At 38.4% G+C, this 18,188-nt stretch overlaps 1 protein-coding gene and 1 non-coding gene across 5 annotated transcripts; both read left to right on the top strand.

Moving 5' to 3' along the window:
• The first annotated feature begins 412 nt into the window (after nucleotides 1-412).
• On the top strand, nucleotides 413-11,399 carry LOC119692915 (damage-control phosphatase ARMT1). Of its 4 annotated transcripts, XM_048632312.1 has the most exons (16): nucleotides 413-828; nucleotides 2,587-2,665; nucleotides 2,754-2,855; nucleotides 3,255-3,373; nucleotides 4,005-4,161; nucleotides 4,588-4,701; nucleotides 4,926-5,003; nucleotides 5,406-5,513; nucleotides 6,045-6,138; nucleotides 6,757-6,904; nucleotides 7,198-7,327; nucleotides 8,197-8,275; nucleotides 8,592-8,623; nucleotides 8,895-9,072; nucleotides 9,334-9,505; nucleotides 10,552-11,399. In XM_048632312.1, exons 1-16 carry the CDS (start codon nucleotides 590-592, stop codon nucleotides 10,667-10,669), a joined length of 1,947 nt encoding a protein of 648 aa, XP_048488269.1. In that variant the 5' UTR covers nucleotides 413-589; the 3' UTR covers nucleotides 10,670-11,399. The 4 variants fall into 4 exon arrangements, with proteins under 4 accessions (XP_048488269.1, XP_048488270.1, XP_048488268.1 ...); XM_048632313.1 differs by lacking the exon at nucleotides 8,592-8,623 and having other exon boundaries at nucleotides 7,198-7,328; nucleotides 8,201-8,307; XM_048632311.1 differs by lacking the exon at nucleotides 8,592-8,623 and having other exon boundaries at nucleotides 7,198-7,328; nucleotides 8,198-8,307.
• Trnak-uuu lies at nucleotides 2,432-2,504 on the top strand. The gene has a single exon. It is a non-coding gene; the product is annotated as a tRNA-Lys (tRNA).
• Nucleotides 11,400-18,188: the final 6,789 nt, after the last annotated feature.

The raw sequence follows: 18,188 nt of genomic DNA, 5'->3' as shown, positions 1-18,188 counted from the left end.
TCGCCTTAAAAAGTTTTCCCGTGGGGATTCCGGGATAAAAAGTAGCCTATGTTCTTTCCCAGGGTCTATTCCGTATGTATACCAAATTTCATTCAAATCCGTTCAGTAGTTTTGGCGTGAAAGAGTAACAGACAGACAGACAGACAGACAGACACAGTTACTTTCGCATTTATAATATTAGTTAGGATATAAGTTAGCATTAGGATTAGGATGATAAATATCCATCGTTGGGTGTCCGTTGGACATTCGTTGGGCCGGTCTGTACGCGGCATAAGACAGTGAGAATAGTATAGAACAGACAACTCCTCACTCGAAACGTTTATCAAAACTTTTTCTTAGTGTAAAGTTTTAGATCTCAGAATATTTATCTTCTAAAACGTCATTGAAATGTCACTTCAAAGTCAAATGAATGTCATTTTCATTTGGATGGCTCCGAACAGCTGTCAAATTTGATAACAAACCAAAACATGAAAACCTCTCCGAAATAACCAAAATATTCCACTTTACCATCTAAATTCCAGTACAAAACACATCCGTTTAGCAATGAAGTAAATTATCTGTTCAAACCTAAAATTTAACGTGCTAAAACATGTCTAAACCCGAGCAAAACCCTGGCGAAAGCTCCAAAGTTGGTGAAGAAGTAGAAAAGGGCAAACCTTGTAGTCAAATAGAACCTGATGAAGATGATAATAAAGCTGAAGAAAGTGTGAAGCCGGACTTCATCTATGGAGGCCCATTTATAAACCAAAGACGTTTGGATGGAAAACCAGGAATGTTTGTTGATGGGGTCACTCCATACAACACTCAACTGCAGGGGACATTTAAAAAGTAAGTTTTTTGCCTTTATTATTATTATCCTTGGGGGTGCAAAGTCTCTGAAGTGACATGTAAACTGTACCTACACTACATAAACTGGCTATATGCTACAGAGGCTAGATCCACTGCTCCATGGATCCCTGATGTCATTGTCTGACAGAAGGTAAGTATGGTGCCTGTAGTATATGACCAAGTTGAGTGCTACAGAAGGGCTAGTACGGGGCGCATTTAAGACGTGACAAGAGTTTTGCATCGCGCTCACTCACATCGCACAGCCTCAAGAGCGAGCGCGACAGATAACTTTTGTCACGTCTTAATAGCGCCCTGTGCTACACTGGCAGGTCTCTATAAATATATCACATAGTTTAGAAAACCTGGTTGCTTGTACTGAACCTACCTTATATAGGCCTAAGTCTGACGCACTCTTGGCAGTCAACAACCATTTTGACCATGGTAACAAACCCAAGACTGAGTGTGTGTGTTTCATATCAACTTGCTAAGAAGAAGAAGCAACTGGCAACCTACCTGACTGGCTAATCATTTAACCATGGTGGCAATCCGGAGTCTAGTTTCAGTGTTTGTCACTGCAATGCTTAGAAGAAGATTAATGCATAAATTTTCCATAACATTCCTTACCCTTTCATATGAAACTACCTAAAACCTAACACTGAGTTGCAGAAAGGATCTTTAAGTTAATGATGGCATTAAATGTATTGTTGCCTTGCTTTGACAGTATACGGACAGAAAGAGACAGACATAGATTTAATGTCGACATTAGCTTAAAGTCCCTTTCTGCAACTCGGCATAAGACAGGTTGTTAGTTGTGGTTGTGAGTACAGAGTGTAGTAGGCTGATGATGATGAAATTTATCCATGCATAATGAAAAGGTGAGTGTGTGAAAGTCTAATTATCCACCAATCATATTCACTGGTAGGGTTCAGATTTCTTTCACATCATAGCTGAATAGCATAGCTCTGGTGGCAAGGCACCCATAGGTTGCCAAGTGAAGAGGTGTTCAAAATTATCTTTCTGTATTGACATACGGTCAGCTGCATAAGTAGCTATACACTTCTGTACCTTATCAAACTGACGAACCTTCAATGTTTCAATGAATGGATAGGCAGTTTCAGATTGACAAGGTACAAAAGTGTATAGCTACTTTTGCAGCTGACTGTACATATTTGCTGAGCAAAATTTTTAATTTCATTGTTTAATCTCATTATTATGTGTGCTTTGCCTTTTTTGGTTTGTTCAAACTATATGTATTTACATATAATAGGATTATTTACTTAGTGATAAAATGTATAACTGTTGTCTGCATTCAACTTCCATCAAAGGCTATCATTAATAAGTTTAAATGATAAGAGTCGTACATTTCTTGTTCAGTACCTATGAAAGAAAAATACAGACAATATTAGCTAAGAGGTACTGACCAAGTATTTTCAATTTCTACTACATATTCAAGTTGTTTGAATTTGCTAACTTGTTTCGATGAATTTTTATAGAAAAAAATTTAAACCTTGATTTTTTTATTGCCACATCCAAAACAGTCTAAAACAGTATACATCAATGTCACTCTTGCAAAATGTAGGCTAATTTCAACATTATTGTCACGGCCCGGATAGCTCAGTCGGTAGAGCATTGGACTTTTAATCCAAGGGTCCAGGGTTCAAGTCCCTGTTCGGGCGATCTTTTTTCTTTTTTTTTCTTTTCTGTAGTGATATTTTGTTGTTATTTGTGTAATAATTTTATTTTATTTGGGTATTTCAGAAGTTTTGCCTACTTTTCTCTGAAAGAAAGAATGCCGATTATACTGACAAAAGTTATTGATCAAATGTCGAAAATGACTGTAAGTATGAAGAACAATTTAATTATGCCAGCACAATTTTGTAAAACAATAATAATGCAATTAATTAATTACTACTAATAAATTACAGGATTCAGAGCCGGAAGCCAAAGAAGTGATAACAGAAATAGCCAAAATGAAAAATGAACTTGTCACCAACAAAATGTTTGCCCATCTGTCTTCAACTACTAAGGTAATTCTTTTAACATGTCTAAATTAAATTTAATGTAATGAATGGTAATGAAAACCTGTCCCCGCTGCACGGGTCCGTTATTGACGTAGAAAAACGTCAATATATCGTGATTCATCATATCGCCATAAAAATACGCTGTGATTGGAGGAACGCGAATTAATCAAGTTTATCGACCTCGATAACGGAACTATGCCTAAAGGACAGGTTCGATTTTAATAGAATGAAATGGCGAAAAATTAAATTTCCCTTCTTTAAACAAACTTTGTCGGTCACATGACTTTTTACTACAAATCTCCTTTGCAAAACCTGTAGGAACCCCCTTATGTATTCAATAGCGAACATCCTATAACGGGGTAAATGTATAATTTAAATACTAATAATCTGTGAAAACTTTTCAAGGAAGCACAACGATGGAACGACTGGATCACGGCCGCCCAAGTGCACAGTTACTTCAACAACCCGTGGGTATTCAGCGAGTGCTATGTGTATAGACGATTGCAGGATATCTTTGAGAGGAGGTGAGTTATCAATAGCTATCGCGAATACATAAATAGAGGCCAAACCATGATTTATTATTAACCGCCGACCAAAAAGAGGGGAGTTTAACGTGTCTATGTATCTGTGTGACTCTGTATTTGTATGTGTATATCTGTCTATGGTATGATTTTCGATTTGTTTTTTGGGTCATAGGTAATGTTACCGCGAGTGTTCTGAGCCATATTTTATCAAAATCGACTTAGCCATTCAAAATTTATGCGAATTATAGTGTTCAAATGTTATTATTATTTAACTCTTTATTGTACAAATATTACAAATAAAAGTACAAAGGGTGGACTTAACGCTAAAAGCATTTTCTGCCAGTCAAATGTTCGGGGTTTTTATTGTTACCTACATATCGATTGTATAACCTTGCTTAGCGCCGCTGTCGGTAACGTTAGGAACTAATAGGCACAGAATTTCCGTCAAGATAGCGTAAAAAAATTGCATAAGAACCTAGCGGTAATTCATACGAAAATACAGATTATTCCTTGAATTAAACGATATTTTAATAGAAACGTAGAATTTTATTGAAAACAAATAAAAAAATAGTAACCACGCCATCTAGTTAAACTCATTATCACTATATCATATTTCATCTTCGATCCACAGCCCTAGCGAATCCCTCCGCTCTTTCGACCCGTTCGCCGCTCAGAAGAAGCAAGCGTTCACGGACAACCTCGAGGCGAGTTGTTTAGCTGCGGACGAGTTGACCAGATTGATGAGTAGTGGCGAGAGCAAGCAGGCCAAGTTTGCTACGCTTTTGAGGGTGAGATTTTGTTACACACTAACATTTAACACCCAAGACCCGAGAACAAATATCTGTCTTTAAACAAATATCTGCTCCAGCTGTGGATCGTACTGTGGACCTTCGGCATAGCAGTCAGGGCCACTAACCACTACGCCGGTCGTCATAAAACACGTAAAACAAATATTTGACATGATCAAAAACATTTTTGATGGTAATCCTTAACGTTCCCCATTTTCATACTTTATACTGGAAGAGATTCATCAAAATCCATCAGGTCCCCTTCAAATGTAGGAAGGGTTTAAGGCCTAGTCCACCACGCCGGCCTAGTGCCACCTTGGAAGAGATGACTTTTTAGTAATAAGTAATAGTTTAGTAATAAAAACTATTTATTTTCTGTTCTCTGTTTGTGAAACTGTTTCTATTTGTGTGTCTTTATCCTTCCAGCTATCCTTATGGGCTAACAAGTGCGACCTGTCTCTTTCTTGCGGCTCCGCCGTCGATATGAGCAAGGGAGAGGCGTATATCATGGACCCTGTCAAGTGGATACAGGAGTGGAAGGTAAGAAATAACTATACAGGGTGTTGGAAAAAAATATTTACATATACTTACATTATTTTTGTAAGTTTTACAATTATAATTTGCTGGCAGTATACCTACTGTGACAGAAGACAACCTAGCTTTTCAGCTCAAATAGTGAATAGTTCCAAAGTCTGCCACCAGTTGCTATTTAAGTGTAAAATGGGCGCCACTATCGCTACTAAATGTATCTATGTATTTTACAGAAAAATGTCCTAGTGGATAACAGCAGTAAAATAAAACTAAACTTCAAGAAAGGGAAACCAATCAACCCAGAAAATAAAGTAAGTTAAAACTTATACTAATTTCATTTCTTAGCCAATTATCGTCCACTGTTGGACATAGGCCTCTCCCATAGAACGCCACAACACTCGGTCCTCGGCCTTTCTTATCCAGCCACTAACGGCTACTTGTCTAAGGTCATCTAAGCGGGCCGAAGGGCGTCCCACGTTATAATTATTGCCTATTCGTGGTCTCCACTCGAGAACATCTTGTCATCTACCTTTGTAAGAGATCGCTCTGGGCGATAACACCGCCTATTGTTCATTGTTACTAGTTTATTAGTTTTTTTGTATGGTTTGCTATATTGGTGGCCAATAAAGACATAATATTCTCTTCTGTTCCCCAACGATTATTAGTTATCATGACCGATAACTTATGAATTCAATAAAACTTCATTTTAACAGAAACTAAAGTGTATATGCAAAGAGCTATGGATGCCGCCTTTGGGTAAAAAAGGTAAAAAGGGGAAAAAAGGCAAGAAAGGCAAAAAGGGAAAGAAAGGAAAAAAAGAGGTAAAACCTCGATAATTTTTTTTTGTTCATTAATTATTTGTAAAGTTATTTGATTTGATTTATTTCATTGTTATTTGTAATTTTACTTGTTAGTATTATTGGTGTATTAGGTAGCATAGCACTAAGAGTGAACTATAAATAGAACGTAAATTAAAATACACACCTAGTTATAAAATATTTATTAATCATAATATTTAGGTACTTGTAATGTACTTTAGTGTACTCCATAAATAATTATTTGCTCCTAAACACATATACGTAAGTATATATGTGTATTTGAGAGTATTTTATTATTGGAAAAGTTACAATATAATTAACTTTCTTGTTTTATTTCTTTTGTATTTTATTTTTGACGAAGCGACGGTGGATCGTATGTTTAATACATTTTTTATTTTAATTAATTAAACGAATTTTTGGTTATTAACTTTAATCTCCTTAAATTTATTCTTACAGAAGTCGCAATAGTGAAACTCAGCTACTAAAATTATCTTAATTTGAAACCCGTATATTAAATTTTTTCATAATTTCCAGAAGCTATCCCCTGTAGATGCGCCCCCCGAACCCCCGCCTGGGGAGAAATACCCGTGTCCCACCAAGATTGTCAAGAGACAGACTATTATGTTCGGTAAGATTGCATTTATTATTTAGGTAGGTACTAGCTGTTCCCGCGCGCTTCGCTTCACCTTAAAAAGTTTTCCCGTGGGAATTCCGGGATAAAAAATAGCCTATGTTCTTTCCAAGGGTCTAGACCGTATGTATACCAAATTTCATTCAAATCCGTTCAGTAGTTTTGGCGTGAAAGAGTAACAGACAGACAGACATACAGACACAGTTACTTTCGCATTTATAATATTAGTTAGGAAGTTAGGATTAGTTAGGATTCTCGTGTAAATTTCTTCCTTCCGAAAAACTACTGGCCAACCGAGCAACTTTCCCTAAAAACAAATTGAAATGATCAAATATTTGTTTCTCAAAACATTACGGATTTTGGACTTCTGTCATTAAAATCAATTTTCAGCTTTCATTGCTATTATATTTTTTAAAGATTAGCAAAATTTTATAAGGTAGGTACTGAGTGACTGACACTGTGGGTGTCATTCTGAACAACTTTTGTTCTAGGATTTTTGGAAACGCGATACAAAATATTGTTCAGAAAAAAATCTTGAATAATAAATCCTGAATGACGAAACTATTGTATTATCAAAATACACAATTTTCTACATCATTTCGATTTAATCCGCAGACATAGTATGCGACAACGCCGGCTACGAGCTTGTGACGGACTTACTGCTCGCGGACTTCGTCATCCAGAGCACCATCGCTGAGCGAGTCAGGTTCCATGTGAAAAGTATCCCGTGGTTCGTGTCTGATGTCACGCCCAACGATTTTACGTGAGTGTCTGTCGAGGAACCGGTGTTCGGTTGGGTGGATTAAGCCCCAGTTCCATCATGCTCTGTTAGATCATAACAAGGGATTAGTTGTTGACTCTTTGACACATCTGTCAAGAATTTTATGTGGGGATGATTACAATGCAATATGGGTGTTAGTGATCTAACAGACTTTGGTGAAACTAGGTCCAAATAGAGTAAATTTTTAAACAAATAAATTAGCTTTTGACAACACTTCAATATGGTCTCTTACTTTCTTTGGTTCTTGAGCACAGAGTTGTAATTACTATTTGCAGTTGGACAATAGAGGCGTGTCTCAACTCCAGCTACAGTCGGACCGGCCCCGTGCGCCCCGACCCGCCGCCGGTCAAGAAGAAGAGCAAGAAGAAGAAGAAGACTGAGGGAGAAGTTAAGAAGGAGGAAGAACGTGAGTAGAATACACTACTAATAAAAGATAGGTCGTTTGGGGGACATGGTATTCTATATGATTGAATTAAAACAGCATAATGAGTTTAGAAAACAAAATGCATGCGAATATGCTTCAATATTTAACTAAGACAGCATAATGGTGATAAAAACAAAATATTACCTATATAATAAATCCAATTTTAAGAAATTTATAGACATATTATATTTTGAAGTGATACCTAGCGCATTTAAGTTGGCTGTCTGAATTCAAAACGTGAAGTGTTTTTGCTATTGCTATTATTTAAAAAGAACGGAAGAAGAGCAAGAAGAAGAAGAAGACAGAGGAAGAGGTTAAGAAGGAGGAAGAACGTGAGTTTTTAACACCCAACGGCAAAAGGGGGTTGTAAGTTTAACGTGTGTTAGGTATCTGTCTGTGGTAGCGTAGCTCCCAAACGGCTAAACCGAACAAAATCATTTTTTTTTGGGTCATAGGTAATGTTACCGCGAGTGTTGACTTACTTTGAGTGTGAATGTGTGTGTCGGGCTCGTCGTAACAATGAAATCGACTTACTTAGGGTGCTTCCGCCTTTTTTTATACAGGGTGTTGCAAAATTGGTATACTAAGCCGAAACCTAAATGTGCAGCATGGTATATCTAAGCCCGAAACTGAAATCAGAATTTGGAAATTCGCGAAAAAAAAAGATCATTGTCCATAGTAAAAAGTCACGTGACCAACAAAGTTTCTATGGAAAATGAATATTTTTTTTCGCTAATTTTTAAATTCTGATTTCAGTTTCGGGCTTAGATATAACATGCTGCACATGTAGGTTTCGGCTTAGTATACCCTTTTTGCAACATCATGTATAATGTTTTTTTTGTTTTTCCCTCCAGCGGCGCCCCCCAAAGAACCTGAGAAACGGTCGGTCTCGGCCAACTCGCTGCGCGCGGCGGCGGCGCGCTGGCGGCAGTACGTGCTAGATGGGAAATTTGTTGTTATGGTAAATATAATCATGTCTTACTGCCAGTTTCTATAACTGTATCTAGGTACCGATGACTGGTTTTAGATACTTTCATACTATTTTGACACTAAGCCTGAAACTTCGCCTTAGTCGGTTAGATCATAACCAGGGATTAGTTTTCAATTATACGTCATCTCCACATTAAATTCTTGACAAATTCAAATTCGTGTGAAAGGTCAACCACTAATACCTGGTTATGATCTACTCATCTAATCGTCTCTGGCGAAATTGGCACTTAAAGTCAGTTAAAGCTACAATCTGTGAGTACGTGTTGGATGGAAAATTTGTTGTTATGGTAAATACATAATATTATTATGCCTAAGTAATTAGCAACCAAATAAATGTATATTTATTACCGAAATATCACATTTAAATTTACCAGTAAGCTCATATTATTATGATATCTCCCAAAAGATGTCTAGTAGTCATTGCTTGAGACGATTCGAGCTCTATTAGTTCGCTAGAATAAGTTCTGTAGAATCTTTATTGCAACTTTTCTCATTTTTGTTTGTAATTATTTTCCTGTGTTGTATAAAATAAACCATTTTTCTCTCTTTCTTTCTCAGCACGACGACTATTGGACAGCCCCGCACGTTTTCAACGACATGAAAGAATACGACTACAATATGTACAGGAAACTTCAGTACGCATCTCTAATACTGTTCAAAGGAGATCTGAACTATAGGAAACTGATGGGGGAAGTGTGTTGGAACCCACTGACGCCGTTTCAGAAGGCTTTACAAGGTAATGGTAGATTATAATAATATACAGGGTGTTGCTAAGAGGAATTCTCAGCTTATAATTTTTAACAAAATTAATTCTATGACTTATTTTCAAGAATTTTCTAAAGTTCGTACAGTTCGTAGTGCATTTTTTTAATGAAGATAGCAACTTTAAGTTTAACTCCTTTTTTAATATTCTGTATGATGTGCCCCGCTATATTAAGTTTCTAACAACTATCTTGTCATATCACATTTCTTATATCAATAACCACTTTCCCGTCAGGTTTCCACCCGGCCCCGATAATTGCCGTGCGCACGGTAAAATCCGACCTGATATCCGGAATGCCGAAACCGAAGAAATCCAAAAAGAAGAAGAAGAAGAAGAAAGGCAAAGGGGACAGGTTAGCTGAAATTACTGAGGCCGACCCTAAGTGGATGGAGACAGGAAATTACGGGTAAGAAGTTTGCAATATCGATTATTTTTATAGTTACTTGAAAACTTGAAACAGCAAAAAGATGGCGCTTTAAACAGAATTGCCGTATAAATTTAGTAATTGGTATACTAAAAAAAGGTACAGAAATTTCAAAGCAGTGCAGTAAAAATCTCCATTCTACCAATGTCCATAATTTAAATCATGTGCCATGTGCCACATAAAAGTAGGTAGTCACCTATAACGGGACGGCCGTTATAGGTGACTACCTACTTTTATCCCGGAATTCCCATAGGAAACTCTCTTTCAGCAGTAATACCTATATATGTTACTGTAAAAGCTCGAACAACAGTAAATCCTAAGATTTACGCGTAAAACCTAAGATTTACCAACTCTTAATGGTAAAAGCCCGAAAGATTTTGCGATTCGCACTTTTACCACTATTCACTTGGTAAATCTTAGGATTTACATTAAGGCACGGTAAATGTTGAAAAAGCCAGGTTATAACTTATAACCTCCGTAGTCGAACAAAGCGTCCGTAGTCGAGCGGGCTTCAGTGATCGTAACTGATCACTGAGGTTTAGCAACAACGAGCATGGTCAGCCATTGGATGGGTGACCGATTTCAAGTGGTTCTTTTCTGGATGCTTTCGTGCTTCCGACGGCACGTTAAGCCGTGGGTCCCGGTTGCTGCTTCGGCAGCAGTCGTTAAGCCTAGTCAGAGGCCTTCGGGCGTCTTGAAAACGTCTGACAGTCGGGTTGCCCAATATATATAAATTCTGAAAGAAAATAATTTAAGTTTTTGATTGAAATAAATGAATAGGTAATAATTAATCTTTGTTTTATTCCCAAAACCAACTTTTACTAGGTGTCAGTGGTAAAACCTAGCATTTACCAAATTCTAATGGTAAAAGCCCGAAAAAAATGACCCATTTTCACAAATCCTTACATTTACCAACTCATGTTGGTAAATCCTAAGATTTACTGGTAAATCCTAGGATTTACCGTTGTTCGGGCTTTTACAGTAACATATACACACTTATTCACACAAACACTTTTCCACTATTTCAGCGTAATCCAGTACTGTAAGAAGAAGGAAAAACTGAAGAAGGCTGTGAAACCTTGTAAGGACTTCTTGGATGATTGCCAGGGGTACTGGTGCCCGCCGAACAAAGAACAATACTCGTAATATTGAAGTTAGATGTATGGCACGGCCTCGGAACAAAAGCGGCTTAACTCAAAATTTCTCAATTTTGATTTGCAGTCAGAAAAAGATTTAAAATAATATATACGGGCACTGGAGCCCGCCTAACAAAGAACAATACTCGTAATTGAAGAGGTTTTAACTAAAATAACGTTACTTGAAAAAATATTACTTACAAAAGAAATTCCCAATTTTGCAAAAAATTGCTTATCTTAGATTTTTGTGTGACTTGCGAACTCGCCGAAAGGTGGACGCTTGACTTTTATGTGGAACAAGGAATATGGATTTACCCACTAATCATAAATTATGAATATGTATCATCCTTTAAAATCATGTCTAATGTTACTTAAATACAGTTAGCTATGGGGACAAGGGTTTTAGCATGTTAAAATTTTACTATACTATATCAACTCTTTTTTAAAATCATGTAAATAATAATATTCAATAGAGTTCTTATAACTCCATACTTAAAATAACTCATCTCATATAAGGAATGTTTTAGTTATGAATATTATAAGATATTTTAGATCTGTAAAGATTTGCTTTGCAAAATAAAATTTTACTTTGACTTTTAAGGTACTTAACTAAAATCAATTTCGGTTATCTATATGCCATATTATTGTTAGATCTTTTAAATTATTCACTTTTTTACATTGTTAGCACAACATTTTTGTTACCTAATTCTACAGTAAATAAATTATGAAAAACATAAAAAGCATTTTTTATTTAAATATTGTACTTACCTAACTGATATATTATTATTATTTATTTATTTACACATCATACATAACATTACAGGCTAGAGACCTATGGCGTTACATATGGTTATTTCTAAAAACACAAACTACAAATTGTAAACTTATCATTATACTTATATCTTAACATCATTTACTATACCTAACTATATTACTTAAGTACGTTTACATAATGGACGAACCTTTCATTCCGATCTCTGCCATACTTTTACACGCTCTCAACACGGTGTTGAGTGAGTCGGCAAACAAGTCGACACCGGGCTGAGCGGCGAGCAGCCGGGCTAGCAGGCGCCGGCCGCGCGGCACCGGAGACTCCCGGTACAAGTTGGTGCGCGAGGGTGCCTCTGCCAAAAGCATGTGTCTCCTTGCTCTCATAAAATTGTTAGGTACAAAAAGCACTAGGATATTGTGGAGCAAGTCCAAGCAGTCTACCTTATTCCTTATGATACTCAGAATAAACTTTGCCAGTGCCATGTTTCTTCTGAGTTCTAGCGAGTCATACCCTAGGTAACCTTCCAGAAAACGCGTTGGGTACATAAATGGGTAGTAAGTGTACTTTTTCTTGTACAGTGACCTCAAGAATCGTTTCTGGACTTGTTCCATCGCTAAAATGTATTTGTCCTGATGGGGACTCCAGGCCACCGCCGCATTTTCCAGGATACTACGGACCAGTGACTTGTATATGGTTTCCGTCGCTGCATAAGTGAGAGGGGCTGAGTTACGCAGCACGAATCCCAGCCGCTGGAAAGCCGTTTTCGTAACCTTCTCCAGGTGAGGGCGGAAGGTTAGTTGCGCATCAAATTCAACGCCTAGGTCCCGTACCTGCCACACTCTCGCTATAGGAGCACCCTCCATGGTGTACTGGTGCTGGTACGGTGATTTTGACCTGGAGAATGTCATCATCTCGCACTTACTGGGGTTGAAGTATAACTTATTCTCTTGACTCCATTTATGCAAAGCATTTATGTCACGCTGTAGCTCTAGAGAATCATCCTGAGAGTTAACTGCCTTCATCAATTTGACATCGTCAGCGAACAACAGTACCTTAGAGTTGGTGACTACATCTGGCAGGTCGTTTATTAAGATGACAAACAAGAATGGTCCCAAGTTTGATCCTTGACTTATTCCTGAGTGAGTTCCATAGGGTCTCGAGACATATGGGCCATATTTCACAAATTGTTGTCTATCCCTGAAGATGCTGGCGAATAGTTTCAACAACCTCGGCACGAATCCCATTTGACTCAGTTTAATCAGAAGCGTGTCATTGTCCACACGGTCGAAGGCCTTCTGGAAGTCCAGGTAGATGACATCCACTTGGTTACCTGCCGCTGTGTCAATCTCCTGCGCGATAAAATCTAGCATAGTTACCAGATTTGTCACTACCGACCGCTTTGGCAGAAACGCGTGCTGAAGAGGCGTCAGATATGGTGCACACTGTGGTAACAGACTGGCATGTAGTGTCATTTCAAATATTTTTGCCATTGCACATAATATAGCCACCGGTCTATAGTTCTCCACTTCAGTTTTACATCCTTTTTTTGGGATCGGTGTTACTCGCGATTCCTTCCATGTACTCGGGTAGTCACCTGAGCTTAATATTAGGTTAAAGATATAAAGTATCGGATGTTTTAGCTCACCTATGCAGCCTTTAATTATGTAGGGGGGTATGGCGTCAGGGCCAGGTGAGGTTCGCCCTCTGAGCTTACGCACTGCTTGCAAGAGGTCTCGCTCAGTAAAGGCGAGCACGTCCACGAGCCGTGAGGGAGGCGCCGGGGCGGCGCTCGCGACGTTCGGGTCCAGCGCAGGCCGGTCTGGTAGGAACACAGACTCAAAGTGCTCAGCATAGGCTGAGGCCGCAGCTTCCCCACTGTACTCCTTACCTTCCTTCGTCACTTTCGGTTCGCGCCCGCCTCTGTTCCTTAGTGAGTTAACGTGACTCCAGAACTGCAGAGGTTGTTTGTGAAGCTTTTCCGAGATAGCTTTACAATACTCATTGTAAGCCACTTTTATATCTTTTCCCAATTTGCTCCTAAGAATTTTGAACTCCTCGTAGACCTGTACGTTACCTGTTCGTTTCCATGAACGGTGAACACGTGCCTTAAGCTGAATATTTTGTATTATAGCCTTATTGTAATACACGGGATAGATCCTAGTATTAGTTGGCTTACGTTCTTTTTTTGGAATACACTGATCAAACACGTCATATATTTTATTATAGAAAAAATCTAAAGCGGCATTTACCGTTGACAAAGCATATAAAGGTGTCCAATCAATATTATTAATAAATTGGTAAACGCCTAAGAAATCAGCTTTAGCAAAGTTCCAATCTCGCGATGTGTTGATATTAGATGGAGGCAACACCGTGTCTTGTTTGGTGAAGGCATACGTCACCTTCACGTCGAGCGGCGGGTGGTAGGGGTCGATCTTCGTGAGCTCGGCGCCGGGCGGCACCGCGCGCACGACCGCCGCACCGCTCAGCTCGGGACTTGTCAGCACAACATCCAACATTCCATCTCGCATATTGGTCACGCTATTATACTCACAAAGATTAGTAAGACTTAAAAAACAATCATAATAATTTAATGTTTCGAAACTTGCCGTATTTAAGTTAAAGTCACCTAGGACAATTATTTTGTTAGTATTGTGACATTCACATACAGCTTCAATGTTCTCGAATAAACTAATGTATGACTCATACTTAGAATTAGGACGTATATAAACAATACATACATAAATTACATGTTGCTTGTCTACCGAGAGTTTCGTCCATAGCGCTTCATAGTGTTCTGTGGCTCTCTCGTACCTAGCCATTCGCTCGAGCGTGAGGCTGGGCCGCGCCATCAGCAGCGTCCCTCCGCCGGCGGTCTTGCGGTCGTGACGCAGCACCGTCCAGTCCTCGGGACAGAATTCAGCGTCGCTAACTGAGCTATCAAGATTAGTTTCTGTAATCGCTATCAATTCGTATTCTGTTGAGAGCTGGACATTGGTTTTGAGGGTAAACAGCTTGGATTTGAGCCACCTGGCATTCTGGTAATAGGTTCTCAATATGTAGCTTTTACCTCCCGTGCCTCTTCGCTGAGTATTTTCAGTCCCGTTAGGATGAGATATTGTTCCGGTTTCTGCTTTTGTGAAACCAAATCCACTCGCCAAACTCAACATTAATGGGCCAGATATTAGGGTCACATAACTTATCGTATGCGCTCTCCGGCACTCCTATAATAAACGATGAATAATCCCTCTCCGATTTCATTTTTACTTGTTCTACTTTAATACTATCGCATCCTATTTTCTGACTTTTTATGTGTTCCTCTATTTCGCTACAGGATGTGTTCTTCTTGAGACGCCACACATGTAAAAACTTCTTACGCTCAGTTCCCTGAATTTTTGTAACCTCTCTGTTACCTCCCTTTTTAACCTCAGATAGAATACTTCTCCGCTTCTGCACCATGGTCCATTCTCTCTAGGCCTTTCTAATGTAAAAATACAATATCTACAAGGAGAGAATTAGAAATTAAAATTTAGCACAGCTACAAATTATGTCTAGGTCTTAGGTAGACTAGGATTTTTTAAATAAATAAAAAACTGAAAGTCCATTAGTTTCCTATAAAACTTTAATTTCATAATGTACACCGTGTGGAAGAAAAACTCCGAGAAATCAAATCATAATCATAAATACAAATAAATAAACCCCCTTACACGAATATTGTATAGGATTTTTAACACTGAGAGGGTTTATACAGGGTGTTACACTTCATAAGAGGAGAAAAGATATGTATAATTACACTACATTGTTTTTGTAGTGTAAGAAACCTACCTATCACATTCTATAGACATAATTTAAAACCATAAAAAAACTATTTACAAGTAAAAGATCAGAGATCATCTCAACACATTAAAAGTGGGCAGTGATTAAATATATACAGGGTGATTGGTAATTAGTGGCGGACCCGTTAAGGGGAGATAGAAGAGGTCAATTCTAGTCGATTTCAATAAGGTATGTACTATCCGAATGTTAACCATTTCTGAAATATTAATAACTAGCTGTTCCCGCGCGCTTCGCTTCGCCTTAAAAAGTTTTCCCGTGGGAATTCCGGGATAAAAAGTAGCCTATGTTCTTTCCCAGGGTCTAGACCATATGTATACCAAATTTCATTCAAATCCGTTCAGTAGTTTTGGCGTGAAAGCGTAACAGACAGACAGACAGACAGACAGACAGACACAGTTACTTTCGCATTTATAATATTAGTAAGGATTTTAGAATTTTATAAAAAAATCGACCACAAAAAGTTTAAACATTTATTTAAGAAAAAGTAGACTTTTTTAACCACTTTTTTAATGGTTTTACATTATTAAATAAATGAAAAATAATAATAGCTATTAAATTTACATAACTAACGTTATCTTAAGCCATAGGCTTCAAAACATCAAAATTAAAATAAAATAAAACAGTCACTTTACAGAAAAAAAACCTTAATTAAAATAAAAAATCACATAACAATTTTTGTTGCAAATTAGCTTTAAAACTTCAGTATTTCATTAGCTTTCGAATGGGGTATAACAAACCTAAATTGGCCAAGGAATGCCAAAAATATGACTTTCTTAACACATAGGGCAGGTAAAAAACTAGAACAAAAGAGGCGCAAGAGTATTGTTATCTAAGGACTACTTGGCAACCTTTTCAGCCCGCTCCTGAAATTTAATGCGTTCGGATATGTTTAAGAAGTGTCCGTAGTCGAGCGGGCCTCAGTGATCGTAACTGATCACTGAGGTTAAGCAACAACTGGCTCGTTCAGCCATTGGATGGGTGACCGATTTCAAGTGGTTCTTTTCTGGATGCTTCCGTTCTTCGGACGGCACTGCTGGGGCACGGGTCTCCTTCCATTGTAAGAAGGGTTTAGGCCTAGACCATCAAGCTGGCCTAGTGCGGGTTGGTGAACCCCAACACAAGCAAGCTTGTGCTGAGTGAGTTGTCGGGAAAGTGGGCAACCCGACTGTCAGATGTTTCCTGACTAGGCTTAGCGACTGCTGCCGAAGCAGAAACCGGGACCCACGGCTTAGCGTGCCGTCCGAAGAACGGAAGCGTCCAGAAAAGAACCACTTGAAATCGGTCACCCATCCAATGGCTGAACGAGCCAGTTGTTGCTTAACCTCAGTGATCAGTTACGATCACTGAGGCCCGCTCGACTACGGACACTTCTTAAACATATCCGAACGCATTAAATTTCAGGAGCGGGCTGAAAAGGTTGCCAAGTAGTCCTTAGATAACAATACTCTTGCGACTCTTTTGTTCTAGTTTTTTACCTGCCCTATTGTGTTAAGTAAGACATATTTTTGGTATTCCTTGGCCAATTTAGGTTTGTTATACCCCATTCGAAAGCTAATGAAATACTGAAGTTTTAAAGCTAATTTGCAACAAAAATTGTTGTGTGATTTTTTATTTTAATTAAGGTTTTTTTCTGTAAAGAGACTGTTTTATTTTATTTTAATTTTGATGTTTTGAAGCCTATGGCTTAAGATAACGTTAGTTATGTAAATTTAATAGCTATTATTATTTTTCATTTATTTAATAATGTAAAACCATTAAAAAAGTGGTTAAAAAAGCTCTACTTTTTCTTAAATATATGTTTAAACTTTTTGTGGACGATTTTTTTATGAAAATCTAAAATTATTAATATTTCAGAAATGGTTAACTTTCGGATACTACATACCTCATTGAAATCGACTAGAATTGACCTCTTCTATCTCCCCTTAACGGGTCCGCCACTAATTACCAATCACCCTGTATATATATAATAAATTGCTTTTTAAAGTATTTTAAACAATAAAGAGAACTTCATGATATTAATTATTATTCTCAAAATTTGGAATTAGCACGTAGTTGGCGGGAAACGTGGCAGTTTAGGGAAAAAACTCTTTCAAAAATGTTATGAATGAAACGAAGTTATGATTTTTTCAATTGGCAGCGATATTTCTGCGAATATAGTTCTGTCCAGTTTCACCATAGTCTGATAGATCATTAACACCCCTGTTACATTATAACAAGGGATTAGTTGTTGACTTTTGGCACATGTGTCAAGATGACACTTACAATGAAACAGGGGTGTTAATGCTTTAACAGACTATGATGAAACTAGGGAAAACCAAGGAGATGCGCCTTCGGTCCCTTGATGACCAGCCGCTCCAAATCAATGGCGTCGACGTTGAAAGGGTTAGCAAATTTACTTACCTGGGGGGAGTAGTAGATCCAACAGGTGGGACAGACTTGGACATAGAGAGTCGTCTGAACAAGGCAAGAGGCGCGTTTGCCCAGTTGAAACCAGTGTGGAGCTCCAGCGTCATCACCCGGCGAACAAAAGTGAGGATTTTCGAGTCTAACGTGAAGTCAGTCCTGTTATACGGTTGCGAGACATGGTTCGTTCGGAAAGACCTATCCAGCAAGCTACAAGTATTTGTCAACAAATGCTTAAGGCGAATCCTGCGGATTTACTGGCCACGAACCATTTCGAACGCGGAACTGTGGAGACTGACCAAGCAGAAACCTATCGACCAAGAAATCCTCATTAGAAAATGGAGGTGGCTGGGGCATACCCTTAGAAGACCTGGAGAAACTCCTTCGAAGCGCGTACTCACCTGGCAGCCACCTGGAAGCCGTAAAAGAGGCCGCCCAAAAACAACCTGGCGACGTTCTGTGGAGAGTGAGGCAAAGGTTATGAGGATGGAGTGGGAGGATCTCGCAGCCGCTGCCCAAG

Source organism: Plutella xylostella, chromosome 31 (assembly GCF_932276165.1).
Source record: "Plutella xylostella chromosome 31, ilPluXylo3.1, whole genome shotgun sequence".
Classification (NCBI taxonomy): domain Eukaryota; kingdom Metazoa; phylum Arthropoda; class Insecta; order Lepidoptera; family Plutellidae; genus Plutella; species Plutella xylostella.
Note: the sequence above shows the minus strand (reverse complement) of the source record. Positions and strands in the feature narration are given on the sequence as shown.

Bases quoted from the DNA above. Each gene is read 5' to 3' on its own strand.
- LOC119692915 (XM_048632312.1), top strand. From the start codon at position 590: ATGTCTAAACCCGAGCAAAACCCTGGCGAAAGCTCCAAAGTTGGTGAA. The intron at 5,004-5,405 runs GTAAGTTAAAAC...TCATTTTAACAG, and splicing joins CAATCAACCCAGAAAATAAA to AAACTAAAGTGTATATGCAA. The intron at 9,073-9,333 runs GTAATGGTAGAT...CTTTCCCGTCAG, and splicing joins GTTTCAGAAGGCTTTACAAG to GTTTCCACCCGGCCCCGATA.